At 45.3% G+C, this 14,120-nt stretch overlaps 1 protein-coding gene across 14 annotated transcripts in view; it reads right to left on the reverse strand.

Annotated features, from left to right (window-relative positions):
- Positions 1 to 14,120, reverse strand: part of ANKRD44 (ankyrin repeat domain 44) — a 161,608-nt gene that overhangs the window by 73,463 nt on the left and 74,025 nt on the right. For all 14 annotated transcript variants that reach the window (XR_014551372.1, XM_083627462.1, XM_083627463.1 and 11 more), the window contains exons 4-6: positions 7,817 to 7,887; positions 1,832 to 2,032; positions 380 to 467 (exon numbers count right to left, since the gene is read on the reverse strand). Coding sequence is in view for 13 of the 14 variants with exons in the window: in XM_083627462.1 (XP_083483588.1) it covers positions 380 to 467; positions 1,832 to 2,032; positions 7,817 to 7,887 (360 nt within the window). In the remaining variant the exon portion in view is untranslated. The remainder of the gene's footprint in view (positions 1 to 379; positions 468 to 1,831; positions 2,033 to 7,816; positions 7,888 to 14,120) is intronic.

A 14,120-nucleotide genomic window follows, 5' to 3' on the forward strand; every position in this document is an offset into this window, starting at 1 on the left:
CAAGTCAGAAGATGGCCTTGGAAAAATCATCACGTCCGTAACATGAACTGCAGTAAGACATAAACAATGAAAAGCGCGAGAAATGTGCTAATTAAGTTCAAGAAAGAAGAGTTGGGATTTTTTTTTAAGCACAACTTGCATGAAGGCTCAACTGACAACTGCTCAGTAGTGTCCATTACCATCTTTCTTTTCATGCTAAGGATTTTTTTCTAAAGGAATGCAATCCAAGTTTTCCAGCTGTTTTGGCTAGTATATCGATGGTGCAAATTCTCAAGAGCTTGCAACTTTCAATCTGCATATTTCTAAATGGGTTTAAAAGAATCTCATTGCCTCTCCTGTTATTGCCATTTTTGTCAAAGAGTTAAAAAGAAGCTCTTACCCATGTATGCAGCCCAGTGCAAAGCTCTCCGGTCCTTTTTGTCAAAGGCATTGATGTTTGCCGCTTTAGCCAAAAGCAAGTTCACCATCTGAAGCAAGCAAACAAAGGAACGTCAAAAAAAAAGGAAGAAGCGATTATCAGTTGTTGTGGACAGCACAGGAATCCATTTAATGAAGCCTGCTATGTCATAGAGGTACTTGTGATGTAGTGCTCTGATGAAAAATAGCTGTGAAACGTAATATCAATTCTCATAATATAGTATTCAATCAGTTCTTATGAGCAAAATTTTAGAGCATCCAATCAATCTTAGATGAGGCTTTAAAAACTTATAGAAAAGTGCAGCTCAACTGTGCCAGTTATCTTTTGACTAAAGCTTTTCCTGTAAATAAGCCAAACCTTTACAGTTAAGCAATAATAATAATAAATTTTTATTTATACCCTGCCCTCCCTAGCCAAGACCAGGCTCAGGGCGGCTAACAACCAATAATAAAAACAAGTTGATTAAAATACAATTTAAAAAAGATTAAAATACAACATTAAAACATTAGGATGCTGCCTCTTCACAGGAAGAAGAAAGGAAAAAGAAAGAAGGGAAGGGAATCAAACTGATTCTAAGCCAAAGGCCAGGTGGAACAACTCTGTCTTACAGGCCCTGCAGAAAGAAATCAGATCCCGCAAGGCCCTGGTCTCATGAGACAGAGCGTTCCACCAGGCCAGAGCCAGTGTTGAGAAGGCCCTGGCTCTGGTTGAGGCTAATCTAACTTTCTTCGGGCCCGGGAGCTCTAGGGTGTTGCTATATAGGGACCTTGAGGTCCTCCATGGGGCACACCAGGAGAGGCGGTCCCGTAGGTACGAGGGTCCTAGGCCGTGAAGGGCTTTAAAGGTCAAAACCAGCACTTTAAATCTGACCCTGTACGCCACCGGGAGCCAGTGCAGCTGGAAAAGCACTGGGTGAATATACTCCCATGGCAGAGACCCCGTGAGGAGCCTCGCTGCAGCATTCTGCACTCGCTAGAGTTTCTGGGATAGCTTCAAGGGCAGCCCCGCGTAGAGTGCATTACAGTAGTCAAGCCTGGAGGTGACCATCGCATGGATCACTGTGGCCAGGTCGGGGCGGGAAAGGTAGGGGTTCTTTCCCCTCTTCATTCTAGAGGAATATTTTGAGATTCCATTGAGAGTTTCTATAACATCCACGTCAAGCTCATCACAATTTGTCATTGGCCAATTATGACTAAAGACAGCAGATGTTGTATTATTATTATTATTATTATTATTATTATTATTATTATCCCCTGCAACAAAGTTATCCCCTGATCCATTACGATAAAATAATGCTGGCACTCAACTTGGGGCTAACACCACGAATAGCAACGAAGAAGAATGCTTGCCTTCCCACGCACTGACATGAAAAGGTCCCGAGCTATAGCAGCCCACGCTATTAAGCCCACTCACTTCGACATGGCCATTCAGAGCTGCATGGTGTAACGCGGTCCGACCCCCTCTGTCAGAGACGTTGACGCCGCTCAGAAGCGGAATGATCATTTCGGCACACTTCACGGCTTTATTTGCAGCTGCTACATGCAGGGGTGTCTGCCAGTTCTTGTCCCGGGCATTCACATCAGCCGAATGTTTAATCAATACTTGCACTGCTTCCTACAAAGGCAGCACAGTTAGATTCTTACAAGCAAGCGTTTATTATAAATGCAAATCAGACGTGCAAATCTCCTCCATTGTGGCCACATCATTCCACCGCTATTAAAAAAACAAAAAACCCTTTGGTATTTGAGATATCGGCTGCGCACACAACCCATTCACTTTGCATCCAATGCGCTGGGAAGCCACACGATGTGAGCCACAATCCATATCTATTCTGTATATATCCTGTCATTTCTCATCAAATGTTGCATTTTGATGTGTGGGGTCCCCCCTTCCACCACCGCCCAGCTTTGATCTGAACTGAGAAAAAGGACCTAGCTGAATTTTGAGTTACCGTATTTTTCGCTCTATAGGACGCACCGGACCATAGGACGCACCAGACCATAGGAGGGGGAGAACGGAGGGGGGATTTTCCCCCTCTCTGCGCAGCGCCCCTTCAGCGGAGCGGTAGGAGAAATGGAGCCCCTTCCATTTCTCCTCCTGCTTCGCAGAGAGAGAAAACTATGCAGCGCCTCTCCAGCGAAGCGAAGCCTGGAGAGCAAGAGGGATCGGTGTGCACCGACCCCTCTTGCTCTCCAGGCTTCAGGCGGCTATCCGCAAGCCTCCGGTGTGCAGCGGGAACTCCGAAGGCTTGCGAATAGCTGTCTGAAGCCTCCGGAGCGCAGCGGGAGTTCCCGCTGCGCTCCAGGGGCTTCAGGCGGCTTCAGCGAAAGCAACGCGAAGCCTCCAGAGCGCGGGGGGAGCTCTCCCTCTGTGCTTCGGAGGCTTCGCATTGCTATCGCTGAAGCCAAGGGGCCTGCATTTGCTCCATAAGACGCACACATATTTCCCCTTAATTTTTGAAGGGGGAAAGGTGCGTCTTATAGAGTGAAAAATACGGTGCGTGTACACAGCCTCTGGTCGTGTACCACCACCACACATCAAGCACCTTAATATTGATTGATGTTTGGTGGGACAGGCCTGGGGAGCTGTGCAACCTCATGGACCGGGAGAACAGCACGCCCAACTGTCCCCCACAAGGAGAACGATAAGTGTACATGAATGCATGTACTCAAAGGAAGAAGGTTATGCCAGAAAAACAATGCTCCTAAACTGTGCACACAAAAGGAGTGTCAACTTAGCCCCACTACCATGGGTGCCCAGGGCTGTGGGTGCCATGCAGCCTGCATAGCCCTGGCACTGAAATTTGTGGGTGCCCTGCCCCTTCATGGGGAATTTTGTGGGTGTTCGGGCATCCAGGGCCCCCAGGAGTTGTCACCTATGTCACACAATGTGCATTCCACATCACTATTTTAGTGTTTCACAGCAAAGGGGGGGGGGGCTAGACTTCAGAATCGATATATATTAAAGGGTTTACAAATCCATCTTGTCAGCCATACTTGTCATATTAAATCGAAATCATCAGCTCTGACATATGAAACAAACCCAGTAGGTTGCAATTCTGGGTCATAGAGATAATAGCTGTGCCTCTTTGCTTTTTATAGCTGGATGTTTAACCTTTGCTATTATTGTGTGCAGACCCCTTCCCCCCAACTTTCATTTCTTTCCAAGCATTTGTATTCCATTAGAGATTTCTTTCACTGGACTTTTGTCAGAAGCCGGCAGCTGGGAAACTCCAGGAGTGACCCGACAGTCCTCGACTTCAGAAATGAGCTCCAAGGATTTGTGCCTCCAGGCTTGGCAAGTGCTCCAGTGGTTGCTGAAGCAATTCCCTCCATCTCTGGAGAAAAGCCAGCTTGCAACTTTTTCAAAAGAAGACACACTCAGCAGCCAATTCACCGGCACGCATTGCCTCGACTCAGTGTTTGGATGATGAAAACGCAAACAGAAAAATGACAGCTTAGAATGAGAGGATGGAATCACTGAAAATTCTGTCCTGCTTGGTTGTTTTGTGTTTTTCTTAGGAATGGACAAATCTTGTCCAGTTCAGTTTCTCTCAGCCTCTCATTTTTCTCAATCTTAAATTCGGTTTGCTCCATTTCCACTAGTGAACATTTTTTTTTTTTTAAGTTCACATGAAAATTTGTACACATTTGTATATGTATTGCTCCTAAGATATCCCTTTTTTAGGTCGTTTTCTCCTAAAGTAACACATTTATGTATGCTGTTTTCACTAACATAAACATTTTGTGCCCACTTCCCCTAAATATGCTTTTTTTGTACACGTTTACACATTTTGCAAAATTTAGAGAAAGTAAAAATTTAAAAGGAAAGCATAATTTTGGTTCATGCGTTGGTTCAGGAAGTACAAATAAGATAGGTTCACATAAAAAATAATTTAATATACAGTGGTACCTCAGATAGATAAGATAGATAATACTTTATTCGGCTATAAGCCCACAAGGGTGGTACCTCACGTATCCCTCTGGGTACGTAATCTTTGGGTTGTGAACACGGCAAACCTGGAAGTGTATACTTCCGGGTTTTGCTGCGCGCGCATGCGCACAAACAATCTGCACGCAGCGCACATGTACACAAGAAATCTGCACGCAGCGCGCATGCGCAGAAGCGATCTGTGCACTGCGTGTGTGCGCAGAAGCGTTCTATCACGCGTGCGCATGCGGAGAAGGGCACCTCTGTTTATGGACTTTTCCGGATACGGCCGGGCCTTCAGAACAGATCCCATCCGTAACCAGAGGTACTACTGTATTTATATCCTGCCTTTCTTCCAAGCTGGGATTTAAGGTGGCTTACACCATTAAAAAATATCAGTTATAGAATACAGAGTAATAAAAACAAACTACAGTGGTGCCTCGCAAGACGAAATTAATTTGTTCCGCAAGTTTTTTCTTCTTGCGAGTTTTTCGTCTTGCGAAGCACGGTTTCCCATAGGAATGCATTGAAAATCAATTAATGCGTTCCTATGGAGACCGCTTGCCAGGCTGGCGGTGCGGAGAAGGGCTTTTCTCCCCACCGCAAGCCTTCAGGACAGGTACGGGAACAGAGGGGAAGGCGCGCAGCGCTTCTCCTCTGTTCCCGGGGCTTGCGGTGGGAGGAGGGTTTTTCCTCCCCACCGCCAACATTCAGAACAGCATTCTGAATGTTGGCGGTGGGAAGGAAAACCCTCCTCCCACCGCAAATCTTCAGGACAGCCATCCGAAGGCTGGCGCGGGGAGAAGGTCTCTCCGCCCCACCGCCAGCCTTCGGAGGAGCCTTCCGAAGGCTGGCGGCGGGAGGAGGTCTCTCCGCCCCACCGCCAGCCTTCGGAGGAGGTCCGAGGACAGTGGGGAAGACGCGCTGCGCTTCCCCGCCGTCCTGGAGATTTCCCTATGGGCTTTCGTCTTGTGAAGGAAGCCCATAGGGAAATTCGTTTTGCGAAGCGCCTCCAAAACGGAAAACCCTTTCGTCTAGCGGGTTTTTCATCTTGCAAGGCGTTCGTCTTGCGGGGCACCACTGTAGTTAAAAGCATGCGACACTCATTGTTCCCTAAAAGCTAGCAATGCTGACGGCAGTAGTCTTGCATGCAGCTAGACCACTTAACTCCCATAGACATCAATGGCATTTAAAGCAGTCTAAGGCTGGAGCCAGATCACGATGGGGATCGGGGTGGGGTGGGGTTCCCCAGAGTTGATGGTGACCTGATTTAGGATGTGCACACTCAGCCCAATATCACCCTTCTCAAACAGGCTGTGAAAGATTTCTCAGTCCTTCTAAAACCAGCGTGATTACAGACAACTCTGGACAAATGAAATGTGTATGTAGGAGAACAGCTATATCATACCCTCTGTCTGGAAAACTGCTGTGTGCCTCCAACCTAACTGTGCACAGGGCTGCAGCCTAAGCCAGCAAATCTCTAGGGAATGTCCCATTTATGTCAAGGTTATTCCAGCGTCTTATTATCTTCCGTGTTCTGCTTCCTGCTACGCTACAAATCAAGTGTCACATTAACGAAGGTCCTCTGCCGGGATGTTGGAAGGCAGTGGCTAACTATTTCTGCTTCAGTTAAAAATAAAATTTGCTTTCAGCAAAACCTACACTTTTCCTTCCTACAGCTTTTGACTGTGCGCCTTAGTGGCAGTGGACAGGAAAAAGATAATACAAGGTAAGTAATGGGCAACCAGCGAGCATCGCAAAGGTATATCTTTCTTAAATGTTCCAGCTGAAATTTTAGCAATAGCCTCGTGGCCTAAGGCCTTGATTACAGCCAATTAATTAACCAACCAGGTGGAAGCAGGCAAATATATCCCCGCTTCTGCTACTGAACCAGCTGTGGTCTGGGACATTCTGGTTTGTTTAGATCAGTTGTCTGGGAGCTTGATCCCTGGACAAGAGAGCACTATGACCTCCAACAACATCTGGATGAACAAAGGTTTCCCACCCCTGATTTAAACTATACTGAGTAGTCCATTAGCAGCTGCACAGCTTTCCTCACAAACATATTCACAGCTTTAATCAACTTTGCTAAGCACCTACTTGCCATTGGTTTTTATTCTCTTCCCCTACACATTTGGACATATTTGCTTACCATATCTACCCTGAATCTTGATCTTTCATAAGAAGTGCCTGCTATATTTACGTTCCAAGGCAAGTCGAATTAATTGCCTTTCTAGTACAATTAGGAGCAGCACTCGTAAACCAAGACCTCACTCATCAATCCTGAGGAGCAAATTCAGTTAACCATGTTAAGGCTTACTAAAAAGGGTTCTATGGAGCCATGTTTGATGGGATACAAATAAACAAGAGATCCGTTTTTTGCATCTCATTCATGAAAGCCACAGATTGCTTTGTTTTGGCCCAAGTTGGTCGCAGACAAGAGTGACCAGAGGTCAAAGTATGCAATGCAATTAACAACCAGTTTGACCTTGGGGAACACCTGCCATGTTTCTAACTATATTTTAAAAGTTGAATGCATGAGACTTGCATAACCAGCACAACACTAAGCAGAAGACAGCTAACTACCTACAGATTGTGGCTTGCAAGCAAGCAAGCAAGCTAGCAAGCAATCTTTCTTTCTTTCTTTCTTTCTTTCTTTCTTTCTTTCTTTCTTTCTTTCTTTCTTTGCAGATCACAAATGCTAAGCCATATGGCCGCAGATTGGGCAGAAGGTCCATGTTCTTCCCTCCTCTTCCCCTCAGTCTATCACATTCTGAGCCTTAGGATGCTTCTAGTTTCATGGTGATTTAATAAATAAAATACATTTATTCAGCTATTTTTATTTAAAAGCATTTCTAAACCACTTAATATTTTTAAAATATCTAGGCATGTCTACTCCTTTTTCAAGTACCGCAAGTCTGTAGCGTTATTAATTGTTGATTTTTTTAAAAAACTGTGCTTCGGCCCACAACTCTTTTCTAGAACACAGATGGCTTTGGGGGGGTCAATACTGTCCATAAATTATTTGTTTGGTTTACTTTGTCAACGAAATACATGAAACCAACACTTCAGAATATCTTGGATATCTAAAGCTAAAAGGTAAAGGATGCCTGGACGGTTAAGTCCAGTCAAAGGCGACTATGGGGTTGCAGCGCTTATCTCGCTTTCAGGCCAAGGGAGCCGGCGTTTGTCCACAGACAGTTTTCCGGGTCATGTGGCCAGCATTACTAAGCCACTTCTGGCGCAATGGAACACCGTGACAGAAAGCAGAGTGCATGAAAATGGCATTTACCTTCCCGCCACAGCGGTACCTATTTATCTACTTGCGCTGGTGTGCTTTCAAACTGCTATGATGGCAGGACCTGGGACAGAGAAACAGGAGCTCACCCTGTTGCGGGGATTCGAACCGCCGACCTTCTGATCGGCAAGCCCAAGAGGCTCAGTGGTTTATATATATATATCACTCACTTCGCTCCTTGAAGCAACTGCTCGGTGCAGAGGGGTCAGCCACATGTTGTCCTTGGCATTGACACGTGCCCCTGCAAATGAAAAGAGAAACATCTTTCAGACCATCTGAAACAAAACTGGTAATAATTCCATTGCACACATGCAACTTGGGGCGCAGAACGATGCAGGATTGCGGTCCAGACTTTGCAGCTTTATTTTTAACATCGACAGGGTCAATAGCAAAGCTAATTTGCCCTCAGGGGATCCTCTATAGAGAATTCAACTAGGAAGAGCTCAACAGAAAAGACGAACAAGTTAGATTGGTTCCGCCATCCCTAATATAAGCGCCTCCTCCTGGAGATGAGCATGTTTGTATGCGTGTGGTGGTGGGAAGACAGAAGGAAAGAACGGCCCAACTCATAGCTGTCAAGTGTCCCTTATTTGAAGGGACGGTCCCTTATTCCAGCGCCATGTCCCGCTGCTGTCCCTTATTGATGGATGTCCCTTAAATTATGTCCCTTACATTTCAAAGGAAGCAGCTCCTCTCCCTCTCTACCTGCCGGCCAGGGGGAGGGAGGCTCCAACTGTGTTGCTTGGCTGTGTTGCTCACCCAATAAGAAGTCTAAGAACGACTGGGGGGTGGAGCTTGCATGCCTTGTGTGTGGCTAGTTAATGCAAGCTGAGGGGTTTTTTGAATGCTGGACGCCATTTTGTTGCACGTGCTGCTGCAAACTTTGCAGTGCAAAGCCAGGCCGGGGAGCCATCTTAAGTTGAGGCTGCATAGGCCTTGTGGTGCATGTGATTCAGATTCTATTCAGTTAAACCTCTGGTTACAAAGTTGGTTGGACAGTGTTCTCGAAGCTACCAGCATGAGTTTGACCAGACTGCAAGAGGAGAGGAAGACTGGAGTGCCTGGAACAGGTGAGGCTGCAGGTCCCTTATTTTGGCTGCTGGTCCCTTATTTTCAAATCTGTAAGTTGACAGCTATGGTCCAACTCAAGTTGAATGATTGCAAAGGCATCCAAAAAGCTCACTCATCACATTTCAATCAATCTGAAGAGGACTGAGCAGCTAAGAACCAACTGTTCCCTTGGAATGCTGCATGGGAAGCTCAGACACCGGTGTTGTATCATTATTCTTGCAGGGGGTTGGACTTGATGATCCTCAGGGTGCCTTCCAACTCTACAATTCTATGATCCTAGTAAAAGTAAAGGTAAAGGGGCCCCTGACCATTAGGTCCAGTCGTGACCAACTCTGGGGTTGCGGCGCTCATCTCGCTTTATTGGCCGAGGGAGCTGGCGTACAGCTTCCGGGTCATGTGGCCAGCATGACTAAGTCGCTTCTGGCAAACCAGAGCAGTGCACGGAAACGCCGTTTGCCTTCCCGCTGGAGCGGTGCCTATTTATCTACTTGCACTTTGACGTGCTTTCGAACTGCTAGGTTGGAGGAGCAGGGACAGAGCAACGGGAGCTCATCCCATCATGGGGATTCGAACCACTGACCTTCTGATTGGCAAGTCCTAGGCTCTGTGGTTTAATCCATAGCACCATCCACGTCCCTTGAGATCCTAGTAGTCGTTTATTTATTCATTCATTCATTCATTCATTCATTCATTCCCCACCTTTTCTCCCTGACAGGTACTCAAGGCGGCTTAGAGATAAAACAGGAACAGCTAAAAACAGGGGTGGAAACAATAACTGAAGACCAAATAAACATAGAATAAAAAATTATAGAAATGTGAAAGAACTGTTAAAAACATACAGGCGATTACAATGAAAACAGCATAGCACCAGCCATTTCAATAAAACTAGTCAGTTCCCAAAAGCCTGCTGCAATCAGAAGAGGTCTTCACCTGCCGATGGAAGGACAACAAGGGAGGAGACCCAGTCTAACTTCTCCAGGGAAGGAGCTCCAAAGTCTGGGAGCAGCCACCGAGAAGGCCCTTGGCATAGGCAGCTTTAATGCTCACACAGCTAGCAACGTTGCTCCTATTATGTGGCCATCCGTACCTGGGGCCAGGCGACTGGGCAACAGCAAAGAGTGCAAAAGACAAAGAAGGGGCAAGTATTTCAACCCACACCACTTTTTGTTGGCTGGATATAAAGCGAATGCTTTAAGGCTAATGCTTTAAGAGGTTGAACACATCCTGCTTCTACCACACCCACATAAATATGTACATTTAACCCTAGGTGCCAACTCCCTGGGGACCTGGGTGCCCGAGCACCCACAAATTTTGGTGCCAGGGCCCTGCACGCCGCATGGCACCCATGACTGCAGGGCCAAATTGGCACTCCTGCATCTAACATTTTTATAAAAGTGCAATATTATCCTCTACCCCACCTGTCAAGAAAAGCCCTACCATTCTGTGGGTTTTATTTTATTGTGTATTTTTTTTAACTCTTCTCGGGACTGTTTCCAAGAGTTATTTACTGCCTGTATAAAGCATACTGCACTGTATGCTTTCCTTCACCACAGTGAATTCAGGGTGGTTTTTGTTGTTTAGTACTGAATAGAAGGGGGAAGAAGTTACCCATACCATAATCCCTTCGTCAAACCCTATGTGCAAACTGAATAGCATGCTGTTGTCTTTGAAGATGAATTTGAAGACTGCCTTATAAGGTGGTTGTGACATTCGTTCACTTATCATTTGGTAGGCCCTCCGAAAAAAACAATAATAAGTTCAACGTTGGTTGCTGCAGTTAGTTCTATTGCCAAAAAAGAAAACAGATTAAACTATAACAGTCAAACGACCACAGTCCTGAAATAAGCTACTACACTATCAGTTTCATCGCATTCTGGCTTCCACATCCTCTTCCTTCACGTTTTGCAAGGTGCTGTTTACCTAACAGAGAGGAATGATCTGCACGTTCAATCGACATGTATTTGTAAAGCAATTATTATAGCCTATGAAAAATTCAGTCAAGCACAAAAGAAGCATTGCAGTTCATTGCCACCTTTTTTAAAAGCCAAAGAGGTCCCTTGACCCTCATCTTAAGATCTGCAGCCTCACCAATCACTTGAGCCAACATTATCCTTACTCAGAGCAGACTCACTGAAATTAATGGACATAAAAGGATGTATGTATAAGATCGTTATGTCCACTACTGTCCATGGGTTTACTCTGAGTAGGGCTAGCATTGGACACATCCTATGATTGGTAGTCAACACTTGTTCTATCAAGAATCCTTAGAAGTTAATGGACATGGCAAATTTAGATTCATTAATTTAATTTCCCCAGAGGAACTTGGCCCATTTAACAAGGCTATTTAAGTAAGAGTTTTAAAATTCAGAAGATCTATTTATCACTGGGTGTGCTTGGATGTGTTTTATCTTCGCTGTATGTTTCAGGAATAAACAATAATAATACCTTTTATTGCCATTGTACAACCTGTCTACAATGAAATTAAATTAAACAACTGAACACTTAAAGCAAGAACAGAGCAGAAGTCATAGGAACGTGAGAAAAGTCCTGCTAGATCAGCCCCCAAACTCATCTGGTCCAGTTTTTACAGTAGCCTTTGAGAAGTCCTCAAGCAGGACACGGGCACAACAACCCAAAATATATCTTCATATATTTCCACCACTATCTGCCTCTGTTGCTCACACTCTCTTCCAGATCATAGCAGAAAAGCATTCCTGTGGGAAGTTCAGGTGTTGATCAGATACACTGAAAGCCCATAAGAGTATTATTATTGAAAGTAAGCGAGTCTGCTTTGTAGGCAATCATGGCTTAGACATTCAGACATAAGACTTAACTGTGGTTATGTCTCCATAATTCTGATAAAAATAATTTACATTTTTATACCAGCAACTTTGGCAAGAGTGGCTGGGGAAACCCAGCCAGATGGGCGGGATATAAATAATAAATTATTATTATTATTATTATTATTATTATTATTATTATTGGTGTGCTAGCGCTGTGTGGAATTTGGGCCTGAATGATTCAGCTTCTTTGTGAGCAAGAAATATGACACAATCATGTTTTATGAGGCCTTGCGCAAAATAGCGCTGGGACTGATGCTATATATTCTCTGTGTGTTTCCTGGCTGCTGTTTTTTTTAAAAAAAACCTCTGAAGTATTATTTCTCACACAGCACATTGCTGCTCATGCCCCTCTGGAATACCACCAAGGTTATATGACTTCTGAATTTATTTGCTGCAGCAACCTGTTAGATGAGAAGCAAAGCCCTCTCTATCAAAGCTGCAGTCAAATTTCTTTCTTTCTTTTTAGGCCTACGTTTTCAACGATGCTTCAGAAAGGTTGGAATTGGATGAATGTGGCAAGTGTGAACAGCAGGCGGCATAACTCTCTGCATCTTTTGTTTTTTAATTTAAAGGGAGCGCAAGAAAGATTTACAACCAGCAGCGATATTGTCGGCGGGGCTAGGCGCTGCAAAAAGAATCAGCCCATTGAATTTCCTACAAGGCTCAGGAGAGACATTCTGTGAAATATGCTCATAGTTAGACTTGTGGCACATGAACTGGTGGCAGTACAAATAAATATAGCATCTAATGAATAAAGCATATGTCCTGTGCACTGAAACATGTCAGGAATGGGTCTCTAGGTTACCATTAAAAGAGAAATTATTCAGGGGTAAAGTAGAAGACCTGCGGCCAGTTGTGTTGAAATGGCACTGTGAAAATGAAGTCACTGTGGCTATGTGAGTTCATGCTGTCTGAGGGTCTTCTATGGCCCAGTTGGAGTGAAATGATGAAGTAGGGCAGGAAGAGAGGGGTTTGTGGGTTTTAAAGTCCTGTCTATATGCATAGCTGTCAACTTACAGATTTGAAAATAAGGCACCAGCAGCCTTGAAAATAAGGGACCAGCAGCCAAAATAAGGGACCTGCAGCCTCACCTGTTCCAGGCACTCCAGTCTTCCTCTCCTCCTGCAGTCTGGTCAAACTCATGCTGGTAGCTTCGAGAACACTGTCCAACCAACTTTGTAACTGGAGGTTCAACTGAATAGAATCTGAATCACATGCACCACAAGGCCTATGCAGCCTCAACTTAAGATGGCTCCCCGGCCTGGCTTTGCACTGCAAAGTTTGCAGCAGCACGTGCAACAAAATGGCGTCCAGCATTCAAAACCCCCCTCAGCTTGCATTAACTAGCCACACACAAGGCATTCAAGCTCCACCCCCCCAGTCGTTCTTAGACTTCTTATTGGGTGAGCAACACAGCCAAGCAACACAGTTGGAGCCTCCCTCTTCCCTGGCCGGCAGGGAGGGAGGGAGAGGAGCTGCTTCCTTTGAAATTTAAGGGACATCATTTAAGGGACATCCATCAATAAGGGATAGTGGTGGGACATGGTACTGGAATAAGGGATTGTCCCTTCAAATAAGGGACACTTGAAGCTATGTCTATATGTACGGCTAAGTGGCAGAAGATGTGTGTTTCACGCAAGAGATCCCAGGTTCAATGCCTGACAGTTTCCAGTTCCTGAATACCAGTTCCTGGAAACCACAGGATGAGAATTCAGCAGCCAGATTGCTCACCGGAGGAAAACAATCTGAGTATATTATACCGATCCTGGTCCAGCTGCACTGGCTACCAATTAGTTTCCGGGCCCGATTCAAAGTGCTGGTTTTGACCTATGAAGCCTTAAACAGCTCAGGACCGCAATACCTCAAGGGCCGCCTCTTTCCATATGAACCTACCCAGACCCTGAGATCATCTTCTGAGGCCCTTCTTCGTTTACCTCCTCCTCAAGAGGTTTGGAGGGTGGCAACACGAGAACGGGCCTTCTCTGCAGTGGCTCCCCGTCTGTGGAATGCTCTCCCCAGGGAAGTTCACCTGGCGCCTTCATTATACACCGTTAGGAGCCAGGCAAAAACATTCCTTTTCAACCAGGCCTCTGGATGATTCAATTTACACCCTATGCCTTTTTAAAATGTAGGGATGGGCGGCGGGGGGGGAGTTCTTGGGTTGTCATTTTTATTTTTATTATGTATTTTGTAGTTTATATCTTGATTTTATTCTGTGAACCGCCCTGAGACCCCCAGGTATAGGGTGGTATATAAATTCAATAGATAGATAGATAGATAGATAGATAGATAGATAGATAATAATGATGATGATGATGATGATGATGATGATGATGATGATGATGAAGCTCGAGTCCTGCTTGCAGGGTTCCTGCAGGCATCTGACTGGCCACTGTGAAAACTGGATGCAGGACTAGTTGGGCCATTGGTCTGATCAAGCAGGCCCTTCTTATGTTATATGAACTTGTGTGGTGCTAGACTCACGTGACGGCACAGATCTAAGCTTGAAGGTTCAGATTCTAGCCTCATGTAACAGGATGCAGGCTGCCCCAGAGATTGC

The sequence above is a fragment of the Podarcis filfolensis genome (genome assembly GCF_964270895.1).
Source record: "Podarcis filfolensis genome assembly, chromosome: 1".
NCBI lineage: Eukaryota > Metazoa > Chordata > Lepidosauria > Squamata > Lacertidae > Podarcis > Podarcis filfolensis.